The sequence below is a fragment of the Armigeres subalbatus genome, chromosome 3, assembly GCF_024139115.2.
Source record: "Armigeres subalbatus isolate Guangzhou_Male chromosome 3, GZ_Asu_2, whole genome shotgun sequence".
Classification (NCBI taxonomy): Eukaryota; Metazoa; Arthropoda; class Insecta; order Diptera; family Culicidae; genus Armigeres; species Armigeres subalbatus.
Genome location: NC_085141.1, coordinates 247208906 through 247231732, shown reverse-complemented (window position 1 = coordinate 247231732; position 22827 = coordinate 247208906). Strand labels below are relative to the sequence as shown.

At 42.4% G+C, this 22827-nt stretch overlaps 1 protein-coding gene and 1 pseudogene across 2 annotated transcripts in view; both read right to left on the bottom strand.

Moving 5' to 3' along the window:
• Positions 1-2939, bottom strand: part of LOC134223230 (7-methylguanosine phosphate-specific 5'-nucleotidase) — a 35086-nt gene extending 32147 nt beyond the window's left edge. The window contains exons 1-2 of one of the 2 annotated variants that reach the window (XM_062702379.1): positions 2380-2939; positions 1209-1762 (exon numbers count right to left, since the gene is read on the bottom strand). In XM_062702379.1, coding sequence (XP_062558363.1) covers positions 1209-1573 — 365 coding nt within the window. In that variant the 5' untranslated portion in view covers positions 1574-1762; positions 2380-2939. The remainder of the gene's footprint in view (positions 1-1208; positions 1763-2379) is intronic. The other variant, XM_062702380.1, reaches the window with a different exon arrangement.
• Positions 2940-10696: 7757 nt separating this feature from the next.
• Positions 10697-13537, bottom strand: LOC134223231 (protein gustavus-like; annotated as a pseudogene).
• Between the last annotated feature and the right edge of the window lie 9290 nt (positions 13538-22827).

Below are 22827 nucleotides of genomic sequence, written 5' to 3'. Positions count from 1 at the left end.
TAGTAGAAACGCTATAAAAATGCATGGCTCCAAACTGCCAGCACGGAGATGGAGTAGGAGGTTTATCGTCTACTGATATCGCTTTTGAGAACTGTCCTTTTAAATTTTCGAATCGCTTAAACCGCTGAAGGTGAATGTTTTGTGGTGATGACACACCCCTGTACTCGGCTTCTATTGTAGAGTTTGTGGAGAGAGAAAAGGAAATAAAAATCATTCTGTTACCAATGCAAAAACGTGTCGGGTCATTCATTTTCGCCTCCAACAAGTTCCGTCGAAATCGTGTGAAAATCGTTGTCATTACATTCCGTGAAATTGTCCGCCACATTGGTGACCCCGATGTGAGCTTAACGTGAGTTAACCAATGCCTCTATCCTATCCAATCCTATCATAACGGTTACTCCAGTGAAAAAAAAGTTGGATCCTTACATCAACATCCTTTACTAATTTTAAACCACTAATGCGCACCATAAATTGATTAACTGAAAGCTTCTGCGGTTCGGATTCTTCACAGACCCGGTTAAAGACTTGTTGAATACCGACTGCTGAATACCGACCTTCGTTGTCCAAAGATCGCTTTATACTTCACCACAACTTGATTAAATGTGACTTGATACGATATTTTTCAAAAACCTTTCTTGCGCTGAAACGCTTAGGCTTTGCAGTCCTGCCTAAAGTGATCGTGAGAAATCGATGTGAAATTTTATTATAGCTGTGCTGCAGGTTGTTTCCTCCCGGTGACTTGTTCCAGTAGGGGCAATGAGATGGCTGTTTTAAATTTCCATCTGATGCATAACCTCCAATAACAAAGCTTCTGACACTTCCTGTTCAAAAACTACACCAGTATCCAAATTTCTATTGCTTCGACCTTTATGGCTTTAGAATCTTCTTTATGATAATTTGTTTTGAAAGAAGATTACTATTTTTTGCATTCGAAAACATAATAACATGAACATTTTTAAGCCTTCTTATATCTGAATAGTTTTTTCGTATCCAAGCTGCAAGGTCTAAAGTATACGCTTTATAATTGATTTAAAACAGGCACTCAAATATATAATTATTAACAAATAGCTATAGACTAGACAATTTTCAAATGAAATGAAAACAAACATCTAGAAATGTATCTATATGAAGTTCGCGAGAATCTCTACTGACACCTTTTCCAAGTATAAATTATACGGGATAATTGTATAGCAATCAATAATACTCACTTCAGCAAATCCCCCGTCTTGGACCACCACTCGATCATGTAGACCACCTTTTCGTCCAGCGGCATGTGCGGGTCGATTTCGATTGGTCGGTACTTGTGGAATAGCCTTTTGGTTTCTTCTAGCACGTAATCCGGCAGCGATTTGCACTCGTTAAACATTCCGAAGCTGGTCAAAATCTTCTCGCCATTCTCGAGCCTCTGCTTGGTGATTGTATAATCGAAATCCGTCACCATCTGGAGCTTGCCGATGCCACCGGCCACCAGTTCGTTCAACATGTGCTCCACCTTGTCCGGGTCGCGAATCTTGACGTGGTCCCGCGTCAGGATGGCCACGTCGCCTAGCTGGAACCTTTGCTGACCGACCATGATGGTACGACGCGTGAACGCTTGCCAGAAGCGAATTTTCGTGCACTAAGTGGGCCACCTAGCGAAGCGCGAGTGCAATGTCAACTGTTTTTCCTCTGCTTCTTGATGTGCTCTCTTTGGGTAGAAAAAGGCGATATACGCACGGGGGAGTAGTTATTCAGTCCGAATGGTTAAAATTGTTCAGCAGTCCTGAAAAGTTTCAATGGTATAGTTATTTAACCTTCCGGGACTCACATGGACAAAATTGAACTTCACTATCGCTTCCACCAAAAAACGATAGCATGGCAAACCCATCGAAGACATATTTAGGAAAATTAAAAAGAAGTTCACTTAAATTTAGCCTGGCAACAAGTTGATGGTGTCCAAAATAAATCAAACGATGTTTGCCTTCCTCGCTTACTTTAGATGACGTCTGTGTTTGTGTGGTCACGTATATACATTTAGCGTTTAGGAACTTGGCTTGGTTAGCCTAATACTTTTTCGAGTCATTTTGAACGTTGGTCATGCCCTTACATTCTCTGGGACCATATGCAAGTACCTCAGCCGTACTTACGTACGCGTACGCCTCAGAAAGACACTGAGCCACATAGGAGAATTTTCTACTCAGTCCGTTTTAACACGAACAGACAAATATTGACCAGCAATATCCGATAAACCCCTGTCTGTGAGACGACGGTCTGGCGTCGTCAAGCGCAAGTGGCGACAATTTTCATAGAACCTTGTGTGTTTCTGTGAGGGAGTAATTTTATTTATAAATCTTTCGCTAGGTTCCTCTCGTGAAAACTGTTTGGTTTTGACCAGCTTACCCAGAAACAAAACAGAACTGGTGTTATTGCTCTACAGCTGAGTTGGATGCACTTTTACGGCGCTTCGACTGTTTATTTATTTAGCTTGTTGTTGTCGAGGAAGCTCCCCACCCACATAGCCCAACCTTGAGATTTTGTCACTGATTTCGGCGTGATTTGCGTTATTAATGAATGGGTTAGCTTTTGTTTCCAGCCGATTACCTATTGAAATCTTTTTGAAACACTGATAAGGAGACAGCTCCAAAATTTTATATTGTTGATAAGCACTACACTTTGTTTCTTGTCTTATCGACTAGCTAAGACCGTATTTAAGTCCAACTCGCCAAGCACTGGGATTCAATGACCCCGTTTTGAGACAATATCAATCTAGGACATTGAAATCACTTTTTCCTATTTGCTACCACATACGATGATCGAAAAATTATTGCGCACCAATGAAATTCCACTTTATCCACTTTTATTCATACGTGGAAGCAAGAGTGGTAGGATAAAAACCGTAAACACGGGAAAATGCTGGGGCGGCGCCGTTCGAACAGACGAACAAAGAAAAACTGGCGAGTCTCTGGCCGTCGTAACTGTAAACGTAAATATAAACAAAACTTCTCATTGGTCACTCAGCCACTCATTCTCTTTCTGCTAACCTGCCAACTAAACGTCAACTTACTCACTGACGAGAGATTTTTTCTTAACATGTTAAGAAAAAATCTCTCGTCAGAACAGAATCGTCTGTCAGTTCCATACAAATGCACGTTCAAAACGAGCAGGAGACCTGTCAAACGTGGCACATGACGTTACTCTTCTTGTAGGACTCTAATATTTACTATAGTTTTTTTTACTGTGCACAGTAAAAAAAACTATAGTAAATATTAGAGTCCTACAAGAAGAGTAACGTCATGTGCCACGTTTGACAGGTCTCCTGCTCGTTTTGAACGTGCATTTGTATGGAACTGACAGGCGATTCTGTTCCAATTCTGACACTTGACGACACTGTTATTATAGTCACTAGAGTCCTATAAGAAGAGTAACGTCATGTGCCACGTTTGACAGGTCTCCTGCTCGTTTGGAACGCGCATTTGTATGGAACTGACAGACGATTCTGTTCGAATTCTGACACTTGACGACACTGTTATTATAGTCACTGTAGTAAATATCACACGCACTTCATTCGAAACACGAAAACAATTTAACATAGGTACACGAAAAATAATCGAATCGCTCGATCCACAACACGCATAAATCCAAACGATGATACACGAGACGTTTAAAATCAGATGATTTCATCGTCAATTGACAGTTCGTCTATGAAAGTGACAGCTTCGGACTTGCAGGCCTGTTCAGCGGTTGTAAACAAGCGCAGTCTCGGCAGTGTCACATGAAAAGGCCTATAGCCGAACCCGAACTGCCTGATTGCACGTGGCTTACGTTTCGGGAAAGGTACCGCCGCGCTTTCGGCTCCCGCGTTTATACTAAGGACACACCTGTGGTACTTGTACCATGGTACAAGAGGACAAAAAAAATATTCCAAGACTATCTTTGATAAAGACAATAATCGATACGGTACTCATTTCAAGATTCTTGTACCATGGTACTTATACCAGGAACTAATAACCGGGACCTGACACTCGGAATTTTTCGGTGTTGCGCTTAATTCTAAATCGGTGTGTAGGAGTCCTAGGTATACAACTGAAAAGACACTAACCAGATGCTGTCAGTTATCGGATTCCGCATTATTTTTACCGTGCACGCATAACTGACAGCATTGATGTTTTGTTTTTGTTTTTCTCCCAAACTGTCCATAAGTCCATAAGTTTTGTTCGTTTTGTTAAATTTGTGAGTGAGATGCTGTTCAGAACCACCAAATGGAGCCATTTGAAAGCCAAATCCGGGCGATCTATATAAAATCCATGCAATCCACATCCAACTAAATTTGTTGCTAACATCTGCCTTGCACGAAAACCTTCGCCACCGACCAGATGCGACGGCACTATGATCTTGAGCACGGGAAATTTTCGGCAAATCATGGACCTGCAGCGAGCAATTTGGGTCCAATTGAAGCACAATCTGTTCCGCCATACGGAGCAGTATTCGCACCGATGTGAGTACTAACCATTGCAACATCAGACAAATCACGTGATTCGTGTACGTCGCGGTGGACGGATTTGGTCGCTCATCGGAAGCGGCAGCACATTTAGACATTTGTCGGAAAATTTCGCTCGAGAGGACACCTCAAGCTCACGTCCGGAAATACCTCTGCAACGTGGAGGGCATCAGAAATTGGACCAGTGGATGCACGAGACGGCTGCGAGGACTGTCCCGCGGATGATGCTGCCAGCAGAAACGCTCGACCGATTGGTGAACGTCCGATTGAACGGGTTCTGATCGGTGGTTCGGTTAACGATGGACTCGGCTTCCGAGTTAGAAGTGGAATTCAATGCCGTGGTGGTAACGGTTATGTAGGGCGAATTAGTACGGATACGGCTGCAGGAGCGGTCCGTTCAGATTTTTTTGTCTTTATTTAAGCCCTAGGCTGTCTCGTCTCTAGGATCGTTCAGAGTTGAATCTGTTTCGGTTTAGGTATTTGTCATAAGAAAAATAGTAATTATTTATTTTAGCGCTTTATAAATTTAAGTTCTATTCTATTGAATGAATTACTGTTAGAAAGTATTAATTTCTTTATTGGGGGGAAGTTTTCAGAATTCCCTATAAGGTTCCGTTGAAATATCACAAATTATGGTGGTTGTTTTTTTCTGAGTAAGGGTAAAACGGAAATCTGAAACCAGAAACCTGTAGGAGTAAACTTAGATAGTGTGGGGATGGGGGTCTAGAAAAGATATTTTAGTTACTAGATAAAGATTGTCGCTTCGGTTCCCTTTGTTCTGCTGTCCGGAACATGTTGGGTACCAAGCTGTCAAATCGTATGGATTTTCCTTCTTTGACATTTAGCTCCCCTATCCTCGCCAGCAAAAGATGTTCCGGATAGCGACGACAGCGACAATCTTTATCTAGTAACTAAAATATCTTTTGTGTCTAGTCCATAGTAGCGCAAACCCGACGCATTAAAACCAAAACCTTTTCCACTAGCCTGAGTCTTCTCGGTCATCAATTATGCAATACTTCGGGAGATGTGGTTCAATGTGCATGGACATATGTAAATAATACGTACGCTTTGCTATTTCATGTAAATAAATAGGGTCGGAGAACACGATTCAATAGATACACTACATTTCAGAAAGTTTTCATATTGCTGGACGTTGGACAATGATTATGTCTTATGAAAGAGTCAAAGGTACAAGGTACTAAAGAGAGTTCGCTCACTGATAGTATACGCCGGTATGATTTTTATTCATTTATTTAGTTTAAATCTAAACAGATAACACTGAATAAACAGTTTGACGCCACAATACACGGTCGAGGCCGCATTTCTCCATCCCCGAATGCGCCCCACGCTCGCCAAGTCGTTTTGCACCTGGTCTGCCCACCTGCCGTATCGGAAGCGAACACCATCTTTGCAGGGTTGCTGTCCGGCATTCTTGCAACATGCCCTGCCCATCGTACCTTTACGGCGTTAGCTACCGTCATCTGGGGGAAGATGATCATTTTTAAGACATAACATGCAATAACAATGTGTGTTTAAATTTTAAATCGAAGCAAATATTTTCAAAACATGTACTGCTGTACGTTGCAATAATCAACAACTTTAGTTTTCTGAAATGCGTTCGCATTTATTAAAATAAATTAAATTATCACACAGTTTTTTCAGTAATCTGGATTGGGGTGAAGTTGATCAAGGCAGCTTTACTAAAATCATTATGACCTAGTAGTCAAAATACACTAAAGAAGTCTACGAAGTCAATATTTGAAACAAAAATAGCGTCATTTATGACTATCTCTGCATTTTTATGATTATAATCGAAAAACTCGGATTTTCTACCTATAGCGGTAACATTACTTGAAGGGATAATATTGTTGACTACCGTTTCATAAAAAATAGGCATTTTTGACTGACACATCATCTTCGCCTCAATGATCATGTTCCCTCCATTTGACGGTGTTTTCTGGATACTGGGTTCGCTATAGAGCTGAGCGAACTCGTGGTTCATTCTTCGCCGCCACACACCGTGTTCTTTCACACCGCCAAAGATGGTCCTAAGCACCCGTCTCTCGAATAATCTGAGTGCTTGCAAGTCCTCTTCGAGCATTGTCCATGTTTCATGTCCGTAGAGGACTACCGGTCTTATCAGCGTCTTGTGCATGTCACATTTGATGCGGTGGTGAATCTTTTTTGACCGCAGTTTCTTCTGAAGCCCGTATCGTAACACTGCTTCCCAGGCGGGCACTGTCGCGCTCGGTTCCGCCCATGAACATGTACTTTGTCTTTGACGCATTCACCACCAGTCCAACTTTTATTGCTTCACGTTTCAGGCGGGTGTACGGCTCTGCCACCTTTGCAAATGTTCGGCCGACAGAGTCCATGTCATCCGCGAAACAAATAAATTGACTGGATCTGTTCACTGAACCAACGAGACACGTCAATTTTACCTGAAAAATCACGTAGATACTGGAGAATATAAATACAATATGATCTACGTATCGCACATACAATTTACCAGTATGGTGGTGAATTTCACTAAAAATGCAGGTACTATCTACGTGAATTTTACGTAACTTTCACCCAAAAGTGTGGTAAGAAAATTTTAGCAGATTCAATATGGCGCAATCGGTAGAAATTTTGAGTGAAGTCCGGAAAGAATTCTAGGACAATTGCGCGGAAAATCCCCGGAGAAATTCCTGGAGAAAATACCTGGAAGAATTTCCGGGCAATGATGTTATCGATTATTAAGTAATTTGCGTTTGATCATTTAGTAGTTTGTAAATAACTCATTCCAAAAGCTAAATTTCAAAATGTGTTGTATGGTGGACTCCTAGTGCGAAGGTTTTTCTACAACTCTGCCTGATGGTTCATTGTGTGAATTCCACTAATAACAGAGTTATGGCTAAAATTTCAGTAACCTAGACACCCATATTCTTGTTTACGTATACGTATTCGTATACGAATGCGCTTTCGTTCGCAAATGAAGCGCATTCTCGTTTACGCCAGCAAAACCAAATGGAGAAACGGTTCGAACGGATCGCATTCGTTCGAAAGTATCGTTCGTTCGTAAACAAGAATAAGGGTGTAAATTTTAACAAAATTCCAATCATTTATTCTAAGTTACTGCAACTAGCGTTAAAACTCTGTTATTAGTTGAATTCTAACAACAAACCATTAGACAGAGTTGTAGAAAAACCTTCGCACTAGAAGCCCACCATCCAACACATTTTGAAACTCAGCTTTTGGAATGAGTTTTTGATAAACTACTTATGCTACGTTTAGACAAGGCAAGTGAATTGAGCAAGTCGCTTGAATCGAACGCGAACTGAAAGTGTAAACACCTTAATTCAATTCACTTGAACGAAAAGAAAGTTGAACATGTTCAACTTTTGGCAAGTCAATTGAATTCAACTGAGTTGTTCAATTCACTTACCCTGTCAAAACGTAGCATTAATGATCAAACGCAAATTACCAAACGATAACATCCTTGTTTCCGGAAAAATTCCTTGAGGATTTCTCTATTGAATTTAGGTATTCCCGGAGAAATTTCTGGAAGTTATCCCGGAAGAATTAAAGGAAGAGTTCCTGGAGGAATGCCCGGAGAAGTTACTAGAAGAATTTCCGAAGGAATTTCTTATAGATTTACAAGTGAAATTATAGAGCGAAATCGGAGGATTTCTGTCATAAATTTTTGAAGAAACTTCTGGTTGAATTTTGGAGGAAATTCCGTATGTATTCTTGAAGGAACTCTCGAATGCATTCCTGAAGGAAATTCCGAAGATTTTTCTGGAAGAATAGCCGAATAAATGTCTAGAAGTAAAACTTGGAGAAAAAAAATCTTCAAGGAATTTCCTCGTGAATTTCCTAAAAAAATGTTTGAGAAACTCCGAAGGATTTTCGAACGTATTTCAGAGGAATTTGTAGATAACTTTTCGGAGGAATTTAGTAGATCCCATGGGAGTTTCTTGAAGGACTTCAAAGAGAATTTTTGAGCCCGAAATGTTTCGAGTTGTTTTGAACTTTCATATAAATATTATGGATCCTGGATACCCTGATAAGTTTTGTTTGTTTCTCAGAATATATATAAATATATACCATATTATATATATATACCAAAATAAAACATTAGAAGTAAATAATCGGGCCACCGCGAAACGTCTCATAAAATGCCTTATTGAATATTTTGTAGATTTATGTTCGGGAATAGGGTTTTAATTTGTGTCACATGGCTTTCATACAAGTTCTTCTTGAAGGTGATTTGTTCCTTGTGGTTGTAAACATGGCACAAACAGTAACGATACACTTGAACACTTTGGCCGGGCTGCGGTGCTTGTAAACTATGATGAGCTAGGACCTAGGAGGGATTTGCAGTAACGGAAGACGTTTTGATGTAAACTGCTTCTGCAGAGACAGCTGTTACAGGCCTTGGTTGGAGTGCGATGGAGGTTGTTGGTTGGCTTCTCAAGGCAGTCCAACTTGCCGAAACGATTCTGCTTGTTAAGATTGGAGCTCAACTCCTCCATAGTGGATTACTGGAGCACATGGCCATGGCCATGGACCGAGCTGAATGGAGAAGACTCTTATATACCGCACAGGCCACTTCGGCCTTAGTCTGAATAAAAATAAATAATAATACGAGGATTGAAATAACATTTGAAAGAAGCGAGTAGAGGGATATTTTGATCACTCCCATAAGCAAAATTATTTTGCAGTTGGCTCTTCTAATTTCTCTTTTCATGCTGCACGAGGAAGCACAAATGCGCGAGACACTACATGACTTTACTATGGTTTGCTAGTACTCCCCCTTCAACAAGCTGTTAGATTTCGTACATTTTCGTAACAAGTGCGTTTCAATTGCTTCCCTACTATTTCGCCGCTCGAAATATAATGATAAAATAGTTGTTACCAAACATACACAACTTAAACATAGTTTATTTTTATTTCATTTCCAAATAACAACAAAACTTCTCAATATAAGATTTGAAACGAACATAACCACAATCTTCAATGTTTGGCTCCGGCATAAGAGACAGTTTTGGCTTAAGTTTGACAAGCAAATTGATTCTATCCGCACCACCCAGTTTCGAACGAATGCGATTCGTACGTAAACAAGAATATGGAATGTGACCATATGAAACAAATACTCTCAGAATACATTCCTATGGACTTGTTATGCAAAATCATGAAGTTTGATATGTCGCAAGACAGGTTTCGGAATTGATAAAAAAGCGGCCACTTCCCCAGGGAAACAACTTTCCAGGGCGCCCCGGAATATGACCAGATGGATCAAATACCCTCAGAACAAATTCCTATTGACTTGTTTTGCAAAATCATAAAGTTTGATACGTCGCAAGCCAGATTTCAATATTGATCAAAAAGTGGTCACTTCCCCCAGGGAACCAGCATTCCGGAATGTGACCAGAATGACCCAATAGTCTCAGAACAAATTCCCATGGACTTGATTTACAAAATCATGAAGTTTGATACGTCGCAAGCCAGGTTTCAGTAATGATCAAAAAGTGGCCACTCCCCCCAGGGAAGTAGCATTCCAGGGTGTTCCGGAATGTGACCATATGAACCAAATTCCCTCGGAACACATTCCTATATGGACTTGATTTACAAAGTCTAGAAATGTGATAGACCGATAGACCGGTAGTCCTCTACGAACACGAGACCTGGACGATGCTCGTGGAGGACGAACGCGCACTCGGAGTTTTCGAAAGGAAAGTGCTGCGTACCATCTATGGTGGGGTGCAGATGGCGGACGGTACGTGGAAGAGGCGAATGAACCACGAGTTGCATCAGCTGTTGGGAGAACCATCCATCGTTCACACCGCGAAAATCGGACGACTGCGGTGGGCCGGGCACGTAGCCAGAATGTCGGACAATAACCCGGTGAAAATAGTTCTCGACAACGATCCGACGGGTACAAGAAGGAGAGGTGCGCAGCGAGCAAGGTGGATCGATCAGGTGGAAGATGACTTGCGGACCCTCCGTAAACTGCGTGGTTGGCGACGTGTAGCCATGGACCGAGCCGAATGGAGAAGACTCTTATATACCGCACAGGCCACTTAGGCCTTAGTCTGAATAAATAAATAATAATAATAAATAATAAGAAGTGTGATACGTCGCAAGACAGGTTCTGGAATTGAACAAAAAGTGACTACTTCCTTCAGGAAACCAGCATTCCAGAGCGCCCCGTAATGTGAACAGAATGACCAAATACCCAAATACAAAATCATAAAGTTTGATAGGTCGCAAGCCAGGTTTTAGTATTGATCATAAAGTGGTCACTTCCCCCGGGAATCAACATTTCATGGCGTTCCGGAATGTGACCATATGAACCAAATTCCCTCAGAACACATTCCTATGGACTAATTTTGCAAAATCATGAAGTTTGATACGTCGCAAGACAGGTTTTGGAATTGATCAACAAGTGGCCACTTTCCCAGGTTTCGGAATTAGCCTGCTCTTCTTTCCCCCGTCCTCCCCTATATAGTAGAAATACAAAAAGAATCCTGTAGGAATTCCATCTAGGTTTTTTTATGGGATTCGGGCAAGAATTCTGGCATTCTCAAAAACATAATTTTTCTTCGGATACTTAAAAGTTCCATATGCAATGCTTTCACGTAAGAACTCCAGTCAGTGTCGATCCACTTGAACTGTTCGACCAGGCTACTTGTAGGGACGGTGTGCCGGATTCGTCCAGTTTAATTGGACTGGTAATAACGGGTATGGCGATAGGTTCATAGATTGGGCTCATTAAACTGCTAAGACAGCATCGAACTGTTATGGGCCTTGGTTGAAGAGCGATGTAGGCTTTGGTTGGTGAGGCGGAGGTGAGCCTTCGAAATTAAGAAGAGCAATGACACTGGCACCACCACTTCGAACCGTTCAAACTAGGGCAGCGATGGTCGGACTCGGAGGGCACCGGTGGCTTAATGTTGTCATCTTGGCGAACAATCTCAAGGCGGTCTATCATGTCGAACCCGTTTTGCACCTTGTTTGCAGATGTCTACTACTTGGCTAGTCGTGCCCTTCTGCTCAGCTTACTGCGGGTCTCTTGTAAGGTCAGTTCACTGATGACGAGACTTGCCTTGGCCGCATCCGCATACTTGTGGCTTGTTCCGATGCTGCAATAGAGCCCTAGACTGGATTTGTTCCAGCATTTGTTTGTACCAATCCTTTTGATAGACCGTATCGGGTCATCGTCCTATCCAGCTGTACTGATCTCATCCGCCGGTACATGCCTTCACAACTTGAAGGCAAAAGAAAATAATAGCAAAATGGCCTGTACAAAAGGAACGCGTCTCCAATCTCATAGCTTATAAGGGCTTTTAAATTTCTGATGTGTTGAACCACTGCAACGATGATTGCATTCAAAATGTCGGATTGCCTCCACTTCGTAAATGGATTGGTTGCACGACTGATTTATCAGATTAGAGCTGAATTCATCTATGGTGGATTGCAGGAAGACGATAAAGCTGCAACAAGAATAAAGTGTATGTCAGATGTGTTATGGATGTAGTTTGATAGTCAATAGTTTAGGGTTTTTGACTGCAACTTGTTGCGAGAAAACAGGATAAGAATTACTGTATGGAAAGATAGCAAATGTATTTCGGTTTTCGCATGCACACACGTTCAGATAGACATTTGTTCAGCTCGACGATTGGTTTATAACATTATGGGTCTCCGAGCCTTTTATAAAAAGATTTGATTTTTGAGTGGAATGATAGCTTTTCGGATCGCGTTGGTTGTTTTGGTTTGACGTCAGCCTGCGAATGGCACCGCTCGAATCGAATGTCAAACTTTTGAGTAGTCGTTTCAAATTTCCAACGGCAATTGAATAAAAAGGGAATGGATACTTACGATCGAGGCCACCGATGTACGTCATGGTGATTTCGCAGTGCCCCCAGGCGGCGGACACGATCGGGTAGAGCTTTCGTCCCTTGAGCCCCCGGAATGCCACCCCCAGATACTGACCGTCGACGATGAAACTGAGCGTTCCCTCGTCCATGTCTAACGCTACTAGGAATTTGTCCGTTCGAACCGACCAGACTTTGATAACCACCACTACGGAGTGGAGTGGTGCCTCGGATGTGGCAATACCGATCACAGCATGTGTACCTCGCTGCCGCGTTGATCAGAACACTTCCCACACGTGCAGTCCCTTGGTGAAGCCCACCTTGCCCCGTATGCAGTCTGTGCTCTGTGCCACCGGGTGCCGGTGGAATGTCATCTTGTCGTCCTCCTTCACAAACACATTGAGCGAACGGTTTTCCGAGTTCCAGGAGTATTTGATCGGCGTTTCGCGAGCGGCCGGTGGCATATCGAGCAGGAGATCAAGTCGGGCCGGACGCTGGAAGTGCGCCGCCAGTTCGCGCGGGATCTTCGGGATAAAGGGCGATGGTTGGTCGCGGCTGCTGACCGTTTTGACACCTCCACTGATCTTTTGGCCCATGTTCATGCCAGGGTGAGCCCCGTTATTAGTACGACTGCTGCGGGTGCTTCGGATGGTAACCTTGTACGAAACTCGAATGCGCTCAAACTCACGGGGATCGATGCGGTTCAGGACCACGCGGGGCAGTAACGTTGAGGTGGATGACGATATACTCTGTGGACGGCGGCGATCGCTTGACCTTACCACCGGACCCCGGCTACTTTTGTATCTGCAAGGAGAACAAAACGGAAATGCTGTTAGTGATTTTTATTAGCGTGGAAGTAATAAATAATGACAAAAATCTTTATAGGAATTTTAGCGATCTAATTTATATTGCCATCCTATCGCAGATCGTCAGACAAATTAACACACGTTGATATTGGGTCCCAATTAGGAGTCAGTAAGCGTAGCCCTTGTTAATTAAATTAACAATGAACAGCCTGGCGCAAATCAGGCAGATTAAAAAAGGTTGATATACTTGCTTGAGATGGCCGTATGGATTGCAATTTTTACTTTGGACAGCTTTGGGCAGAAAACGTAAATAAAACGTGACGTGCGAGGAATCTGCCAAAACTCACAGCAAACACTTTAAAAAAAATTTACCATAATGTGAGTAAAATACACTAGCGCCTCTGGCGGTGCTGGTCTCGTCAGCTCATCTGGGTTGCATCTGGGTGATGCGAATAGAATCGATTTGGTTGTCAAACTGAAGCCAAACTTTTCTATTGTGCCGGAGCCAAACATTGAAGATTGTGGTTATGTTCGATTCAGATACTATATTGAGAAGTATTGTTATTATTTGGGAAAAAAATAAAAATAAACTTAGTTATAGTTTTGTATTCTTTGTAACAAATATTTTCACATTATATTTCGAGTGGAAAATTAGTAGGAATGCAATTAAAAAGCACTCGTTACGATATTTCACGAGATTCAACAGCTGATTGGGCCAGAAATGTATGCGAACCATCGTAAAGTCATGTAGAGTCTTGCGCATTTGTGCGACCTCATGCAGCATAGAAAGAGAAATTCGAAGAGCGGGAAATGTTTGACAGGCAAGTAACTGCAAAATAATTTTGCTTATGGGATTGATTTCAAAATATCCCTCTACTTGCTTGAGAGCAGAAAAGCGGCTCTATCCGCATCACCCAGGGTTGCATGAATTTTAAATCGGTTCTTCGGGACTCCGATGTCCCGGTTATTAGTTCCTGCTTATACCACCAGTGTGTCATTAGTATTACTTGATTCTTATGGATAAATGGCATCTGACTGAGAATCCACGAATGAATAACATACAGAGGTTGGTTTCCCGCCCGCCGCTGCTGTATCCATGCGCTATACCTGTCATAAGACGAGTTTATACAATCCCCTTGAATTCCACCACTTAATTGTATCTTGACAGATACGTATTTCGACCTCAACAGTAAGGCCGTCTTCAGTGTCTCGTACTTGACTCGACTTTACGTACGAGACACTGAAGACGGCCTTACTGTTGAGGTCGAAATACGTATCTGTCAAGATACAATTAAGTGGTGGAATTCAAGGGGATTGTATAAACTCGTCTTATGACAGGTGAAAACATTCCACTAAAAAGCTCAAAATAATTTTCTTATCAACATGCGCTATAGTTTTTAAAACTATTCTCAAAAATTCTAAAAGCAATTTAATTAAAAACGGTAAGCAGTACGGGGTTGGACTTTTCTTTTACTGTGAATTAAGTGTAATATCACAAAATAAAATTTCGAATAGAAATATTGTGTTTATTATACAGTAGAAGAAAAGTCCAACCCCGTACTGCTTACTGTTTTTAATTAAATTGTTTTTAGAATTTTTGAGAAGAGTTTTAAAAATTTCTTCGTAAGCTTTCCCGTGGAGATTTTTTCGATTATCATCTTTCTGCTTCTTCTTCATCATGCAACATCAAAGCGCCAATCGCATATTTATGTAAAAATAGCCAGCATGAGTTAACCACCTGGAGTTTGTATGACGAAAAACATCTAACGCGGGTTTCCTCAACTTTTCACGAAAAACTATTTGACACCAGTCATGTAGGAAGGTGTCCGCTACTAATACTAAGGACACACCTGTGGTATTTGTACCATGGTACAAGGAGTCAAGAAAATAATTCCAAGACTATCTTTGATGGAGACAATAATAGATATGGCACTCATTTCAAGATTTTTGTACCATGGTACTTGTACCACCAGTATGTCATTAGTATAAGCCTATCAAATATTGTTTCGATTATGCATGGTGCTTATTTCACACCATGGTGCTTATTTCAAGCTCTATCTGGAATAAGGGCGAATGTCGCAAGAGAGGATTCTCTTCGCCGACTTCCCCTCTTTTGAATAAAAGTGACAAGCAGTGGATTTCTGTGCGATAGAAAACAATACGAACTTGCATTCTGAGGTGATAAACTGCAAAGAAATTCTGTGCTTGTCACTTTTATTTAAAAGAGGGTAAGTCGACGAAGAGAATTCTCTCTTGCGACATTCGCCCTTTTACCAGATAGAGCTTGATTTTCGAGATATTAAAAATTAGATGGCTTTCTCCATATTGATTTCCAAAAGTTGACTCTTATGGGCCAAACACAATTGATACGTTTGCGTGCGTTTTGACAGTTTTCCCATGGAAAAACTGTCAAAACGCACGCAAACGTATCAATTGTGTTTGACCCATTAAGGCCCAAACACAATGTCAGCGGAACGGCGACGGAAACGGCAAATTTGACAGAAAATATATGGGCTAACTGTCAAATTTGCCGTTTCCGTTGCCGTTCCGCTGACATTGTGTATGGGGCTTTAGTGTGCCACTGTAAGCACGCTCAAATCAGGCGTTTCATATCCAGCCGGATGGCATCCTTACACGGTTAGATAACTTTACCCATTAATGGGTACTCTGTTATTGTTGATATTATTCCCACCGTGAAAAATTCACCCATTTTCTTTAAAAAGTGCCTCTACCCATTAAAATGGCTCACTGGCGAAAAGGCCTTTTTTCCCTTCCCCTCACCCATCAGGAACGCCAGTGAGCTTTCCTCCAGCTAGTGTCAAACAGTACAGTGACCGATTGATTTTTACACAGCAGCAAGCCGCCATTACCGAGCGTGGAAAGCTGGATTACATTGAATTAAATTATTAAATTAAAATTAAAATCCTAAACCAGCGAATCCCGATTGTATTGTAGATCCAGTTGAAAACCGAACTGAGCTCTCACGACAATCGCATTTTCTTCCATTTCTAAATGTCGCAACTACATCGCGAGTGGTGCGCATGACGGCGCACGGCTATGGCATAGATGCGCACTACTCGCGATGCAGTTACGACATCCGGAAATGGGAGAAAATGCGATCTACAATACTGAACCATAATCTTACTGTAGTCTGATGACGTTTTGAGCATAGTGACTTCGGTTTGTAGAGGTTGCGACGTGCTAGAACCGAAACGGAAAGGTTAGAAAGACGCCGGGTGTGTTTCAAACAGCGAGCAGAGCTCTGAACTACGAAATCGAATGTAGTTAGAGAGCCTGCTTTGAAGAGCAGTTAGCATGCTTAATAATACTTCATGGGAGGATGCATACAGGATAGTGATGGCTAGGACACCTCCTGAGAAATCCTCGGAGATGTTAGCCAGGATCGTTGAAAGATTGTTCTCGAAGCATGACTCATCGGACTGGCCCGCGACACAGTACACGTCAGTGAACGTGGTACCGCTAGTGACTACACGCAGAATAAAGCGCATATTTGAATTAAGTGCCAAGCACTTATAATATGACCAGTGAGTTTCGCATTCATAAACTATGTGCCAAACTAATAGACATTCACCGATTCACTCATCATAAATTTTAAGTGCGAAGTTATTGCATTTTCATAACAAGTGCACATAAAATACATAAGGCTCAATGGACAATGATTTATTAGTACTGCACATATATTTTAAAGGGTAATTTAACAGCTTTGTTTTATTTACGAACTATGGAATTGTGGTTTGTGTTTCATAATATAATAATTATTTTATTCGCAATAATAATGGTTACAAATTTCTGTAGGAATAAGAGCTAGAGTTCTGCTAACGAAATACCAGCGTGCAGTATACGCAGACACGATTGGGTTGTTGTTTTATAATTGCCGGAATGATGAATAGATGATGCTCCCGAAGTTTCTGCTGCATTTCGGCATTATTCGTTTGTTCGCACAAAGCCCCTATAGTTATAATATTCCGATTAACCTCCGGCTCGACATCCAGTATCTTGGTGAATGGAGATAGAGGTGATTCTACTTGCAGACACATTTCAGGCTTTTTCCGCACTGCAGCTTAGAACCACCTGCTGATGAATAAACATTACTTGTTTCAAACGGAGGTTTCGAATTCAGAAGAAATGTGTACTTACCTGAAACTACGCACTGGGTTATCGTAAAAATGAGTTCCAACCCATTTTTTCCTCTGATATTCTAAATATCATTAGCACCGAAGTACATCTCCCCAATTCAGTTTTTTATTTTATTTTTCTATCACATTCTAGGGGTAAATTTGTTGTTTTACATTTTATGTGCGACAAATATAATACATTTCGGAAATTATCACAATGTAATTGTTGACGCACAAAGCAATTAGGCCCTTTAGATCTGTGGTCTCAGTCATACTACTACATCTACCAACTCATCATAGGTTTGACAGCTACGGAACACGTACCTAAAAACAAAAGAAGAGGAGAAATTACGCTATTGTGAGAGAAGATAGTCAGCTATATTTTGTTTAAAATCACCTAAATCAATATTATACATAACTATACCTTTGCTTATTTGCTACCTTAAAATTAGTGGTTTACAGCACCGCTTTCTTAATTTGTTGTAATTAGCAGGGCAAACAGGTAACATCTGTATACGCTAGTGCAATGCCGGAACAGTGAACTTCAACTTTAATTTTATATAGGTCGTATAATTTATAAGGTCAAAGTTGAATTGTTTCTTATACTATTCTGTGAGAAATCAGTTTATTGGCGTGAGTATGAATTAATTAGATATTATCCATAGATAATTGTGAACTAAATGTATTTACCTAAACAGTTACCACAACAAAAACCTCATTATTGGCAAAGGTGAAGGGCAAAAAACGCTCAAGTTATTGAGAAAACTTAATTGTAAGTAACAAATTCAATAAGTATGTTGCAATAATAAAATGAAATACATTTTTAGTCGAGTCTCGACACAATCGGACTGCGAAATAGTTAACAAAACTCGAAATTAACGAGTCACGATGAGCGTTACGAACCCTAACCTCACTATTCGGGATGGAACAATTAGTTGCAAGAGTTGCAATCGTCCGGATGCTGCCGAGGACATGGTGGCATGTGATAAGTGCAACGATTGGTGGCATTTTGGATGCGCAGGCGTGCAGGCTTCAATATGCGAACGTTCTTGGCAATGCCCGAACTGTTCTACGTATAGCGCTACTCTCGGATCCGAACTGTCGACGACTTCAAGTGCCCAACTACGTCTGAGACAGCTTGCGGAAGCCAAAGCACTCGAAGACAAAATCCGAAGGGAACAAGCTGACAAAGAACGTGAATTTCTGGCAGCGAAGCATCAATTGGAAGCAGAGATTGAAGCTAGGAAATCGGTAGCTGGAAGTCTGCGAAGCCATAAAAGCCGACATAGTCGTCATAGTCGAGTTGGAGACTGGGTGGCAGAGCAGGATTTTACGACGGAAATAAGATCATTGAGAATCTGCAGCCAGAAACCGGCCAAACCTCTACCCCAATAGTTTCGGGTCAGGTAGGGACCGGAGATAAGGCAACGTCGTACGAACGTCCACAACTGGCCACGCAGGATCCGCAGCAGAACACGACTACTCAGCAGGAACATCCTGGAGCCACAGCTTCCAACGAGCAAGTAGACCTATATCTGTCTAATACGCCTTTCGGTTTACCAAGACAGCTGCTTCCTCCAACGAAATCATCGGGGCTTACTGAGCCAGCGTTTCTCTCAGGAAAGCCAGCAAAAACCGAAGGAAATCATTTTCTGCTGAGCGGACCAGGGCCAGTAAATGCAAAAGATCAAACTCTTTCCCCAACTAAATGTACGCGTATCATGGAGCCAGTGCTTATCCAGAGCAATTACTCCAACATGAAACTAGCATCGTCAGTGCCGATTTACACCGCAGCCTCAAGGAATCTCGTCGGATTTTCAATGGAGCCTTGGTCCACCAACCAGACGCGCCCTACGGCACCCTCTACGATGTCTTCGTCAAGATTAATTATGTCACAACTTCCTCCGGCAGGACTTTCGACCACAATGGCGTCAACTGTGCCATGCAATCCACCTCTCACTGTTCCTTTGACCATACAAGCATCAACGCCTTTCCCAAGCGAAGCAGTAGGTACAAAGAAGCAAGTCAGTGTCATCGGACAAACCGTATCTACGGCGCGTCAGCCGGTTCTGCACAGAAGTAGTGAGACCGCTATAACTTCGACGGTAACGACCAGCAACAATGAACCTCTTCTTTCTACGCATCATCCAGTAAATCAAGAGTTCCGTGAAAATACGGCAACCGTAGGAATGCCGGCGCAAAATCACTACATTCCACATCAAACGTTTTTTCCACGACAGGCAACGAAATGCCAGCGCTACCACACCAAGCGCATCTACCATATTCTTCATTGTACCAGCAGCCAATACCAACGTACTGGCCACCGCCTTACTACCTGCCACAGTATCCGACGCCAAATATAGCCGCAGGAATATTAAACGCCCAACAACTAGCCGCTCGTCATGTGGTTTCGCGGGAACTGCCAAAATTCTCTGGGGACCCACTAGAATGGCCCATGTTTCTAAGTGCTTTCGAGTCCACGACTACGATGTGTGGTATACAACCAGACGAGAACCTCGCCAGGCTACAGAAGTGTTTAGTAGGGAAGGCAAGAGAAAAAGTACACAGTATCCTCACATTTCCAGAAGCAGTTCCCGAAATAATAAATACATTGCGAGATGAGTGTGGTCGACCAGATCAGCTGGTACATTGCCTCATGAACAAGATAAGAAATGCTCCTGCTCCTAACGTCAACCGGCTTGAAACGCTAGTCACCTTTGGTCGTGAAGTACGGAATTTGGTGACTTACATAGAAGCCGCGAATCTACAAGATCACCTTTCTAATCCTATGCTGTTGACGGAACTGGTTGGTAAGCTTCCACCTAGTATCAGATTGGATTGGGGTCTACATACACAACGGATCTCTCAAGTCACACTGAAAGCTTTCAGCGACTACGTGTCGTCGATAAAGACAGCCGCCTGTCAAGTCACCACGCTTTCGGAGACCAGCATTCAAGATGATCCAGGAAGGTCTGGCCGAAAAAGGAGAGGAATGCTTTCATCAACTCACATTCCGTGGAAGTAAGCAATAGAGATAGAATCGCACCAACGAAATCACAGAAACAACCACAGCCGTGCTTGATGTGTCAGCGTAGCGATCACAAGATTAAAACCTGCAACCGTTTTAGTTCGTTATCTGTAGCTGAGCGATGGAAGTTGGTGGAACAACAAAAAATGTGTCAGCGCTGTCTCACATGCCATGGAAAATGGCCCTGCAGGACGAGTCTGCCATGCGGAATTGACAAATGTGAAGAGATGCACCATAAATTATTGCATCCTGGTAAACCAAAACCGAGTGCTCCTGTTGCCAGCGGACCAAGGGTCGTCACTACCCACCGGAGTAAGCAGCACAGTACACTCTTCAAAATATTACCAGTAACGCTGTCAAACAATGGAAAGTCGATAACGACCTTCGCCTTTCTAGACGATGGTTCCAATGTGACACTTCTCGAAAATAGCATCGCAGAAACACTCGGCTTAGAAGGGGAAGAAAGTTCGCTCTGCTTACAGTGGACAAACAATGTCACACGAAAAGAATCAACGTCCAAACGAGTACAATTGACCGTAGCTGGAGAAGGTGGAAATAAGCGACATCTTTTGACGCAGGTGCAGACTGTGGACAACCTAGACTTACCACGGCAAACCCTGGATTACTTTGAACTAGTGGACCAGTTTCCTCATCTACGTGGACTGCCGATCAAAAGTTATTCCAAGGCAGTCCCCACGATATTGATCGGTGCCGACAATGCCAGATTAAAGCTACCACTAAACAAGCGTGAAAGACGAGATGACGAACCAGTTGCCGTCAAAACAAAACTAGGTTGGACGATATTCGGGGGAAGACGCGGAATCCATGTCAATAATCAAACAATGGTACACATTTGTGACTGCTCCATAGATCAAGAGCTGCATAACTTGGTTAAGCAATACTTTGAAATGGATCAGTTGGGATTGACTGTCTTATCAACTCTAGAGTCAGAAGAGGATCAACGGGCAAAGCGAATACTCAAAGAGACAACTAGGCGTTTAGAATCCGGCCGGTTTGAAACCGGATTATTATGGAAGAGCGATGAAATAAAGTTTCCTGATAGCTATGCGATGGCTGTACGGAGACTCAAATGCTTGGAACGTCGATTACAGTCTGAACCAGATCTTCGCAGAAACGTGGATGCGCAGATAGAAGACTACCAAAAGCAAGGGTACGCGCACAAGGCATCTGCAGAAGAGCTACAAAAGTTTGACAATCAACGTGTATGGTACCTGCCACTCGGAATCGTACGCAATCCACGTAAACCTGAGAAGATTCGCATAGTGTGGGACGCAGCTGCGCGCGTTGGAGGAGTTTCTTTGAATTCCATGCTTCTTTCCGGACCTGATTTATTGACCCCGCTCATGTCAGTTCTCTGTCAGTTTCGTCAAATGCAGTATGCTATCGCTGGTGATATAAAACAAATGTTTCATCAGCTGCGTATCAGACAGAGAGACATGACAATCGCAGAGATTCTTATGGCGTACGAATCCCGAATGTACTCCGGAAATTTTCGTTATGGATGTGGCGACATTCGGGGCTACATGTTCCCCGTGCTCAGCCCAATAATTAAAAAAAAATTAAACGCGAAGGGAAATACCCGGAAGCAGCAAGAGCCATCATACAAAACACGTATGTTGATGACTACCTCGACAGCCGAGACACTATAAAGGAAGCAATCCAGTTGGCAGTCGAAGTTCGCGAGATTCACAGCAACGCCGCGTTTGAAATTCGGAACTGGCAGTCCAACCATCAAGAAATATTACGACAAATTGGAGTGGACCCAAGTTCGCTGCAAGAAGCAAAAAGCTTCACCGATAAGAAGTCTAAGGTTACAGAACGTGTTTTAGGAATGTTGTGGGAACCCAACGAAGATTTGTTTGTGTTCTCGGTTAAATTTCACCAGGATCTCCTTCCAATATTATTGGAAGTTGTACCCACTAAACGACAAGTTCTTCGAGTGGTAATGAGCCTCTTCGACCCACTCGGCCTCATCGCGTCCTTCATGATCCATGGAAAGATCCTTATCCAGAATATTTGGAGGTCGGGTGTTAGCTGGGATCATCGGATAATCGACAACGACTTCACAAATTGGAAGCGCTGGATTAAACAGGTTCCTGAATTGCAAAAAGTACACATCCCACGATGTTATTTCCCAAACTATGACCGAAAAAGTTACGAATCTCTACAGTTGCACGTTTTTGTGGATGCCAGTGAGGTCGCATACTGCGGTGTTGCCTACTTCCGCATCATCGACCGTGGAATGCCCCGATGCTCTCTAGTAGCAGCGAAGGCTAAAGTGACTCCTTTACGACCACAATCCATTCCTCGGAACGAATTGAACGCTGGGATAATAGGTGTACGTCTAATGAAAACCATCACGGAAAATCACTCACTGCAAATTACAAAACGTTACTTCCACACGGACTCAACCGTACTTCTGGCGTGGTTACGTGCTGACCCAAGGAAATATCGACCGTACGTTCAGTTCAGAACCACTGAAATACTAACTGAAACAGAA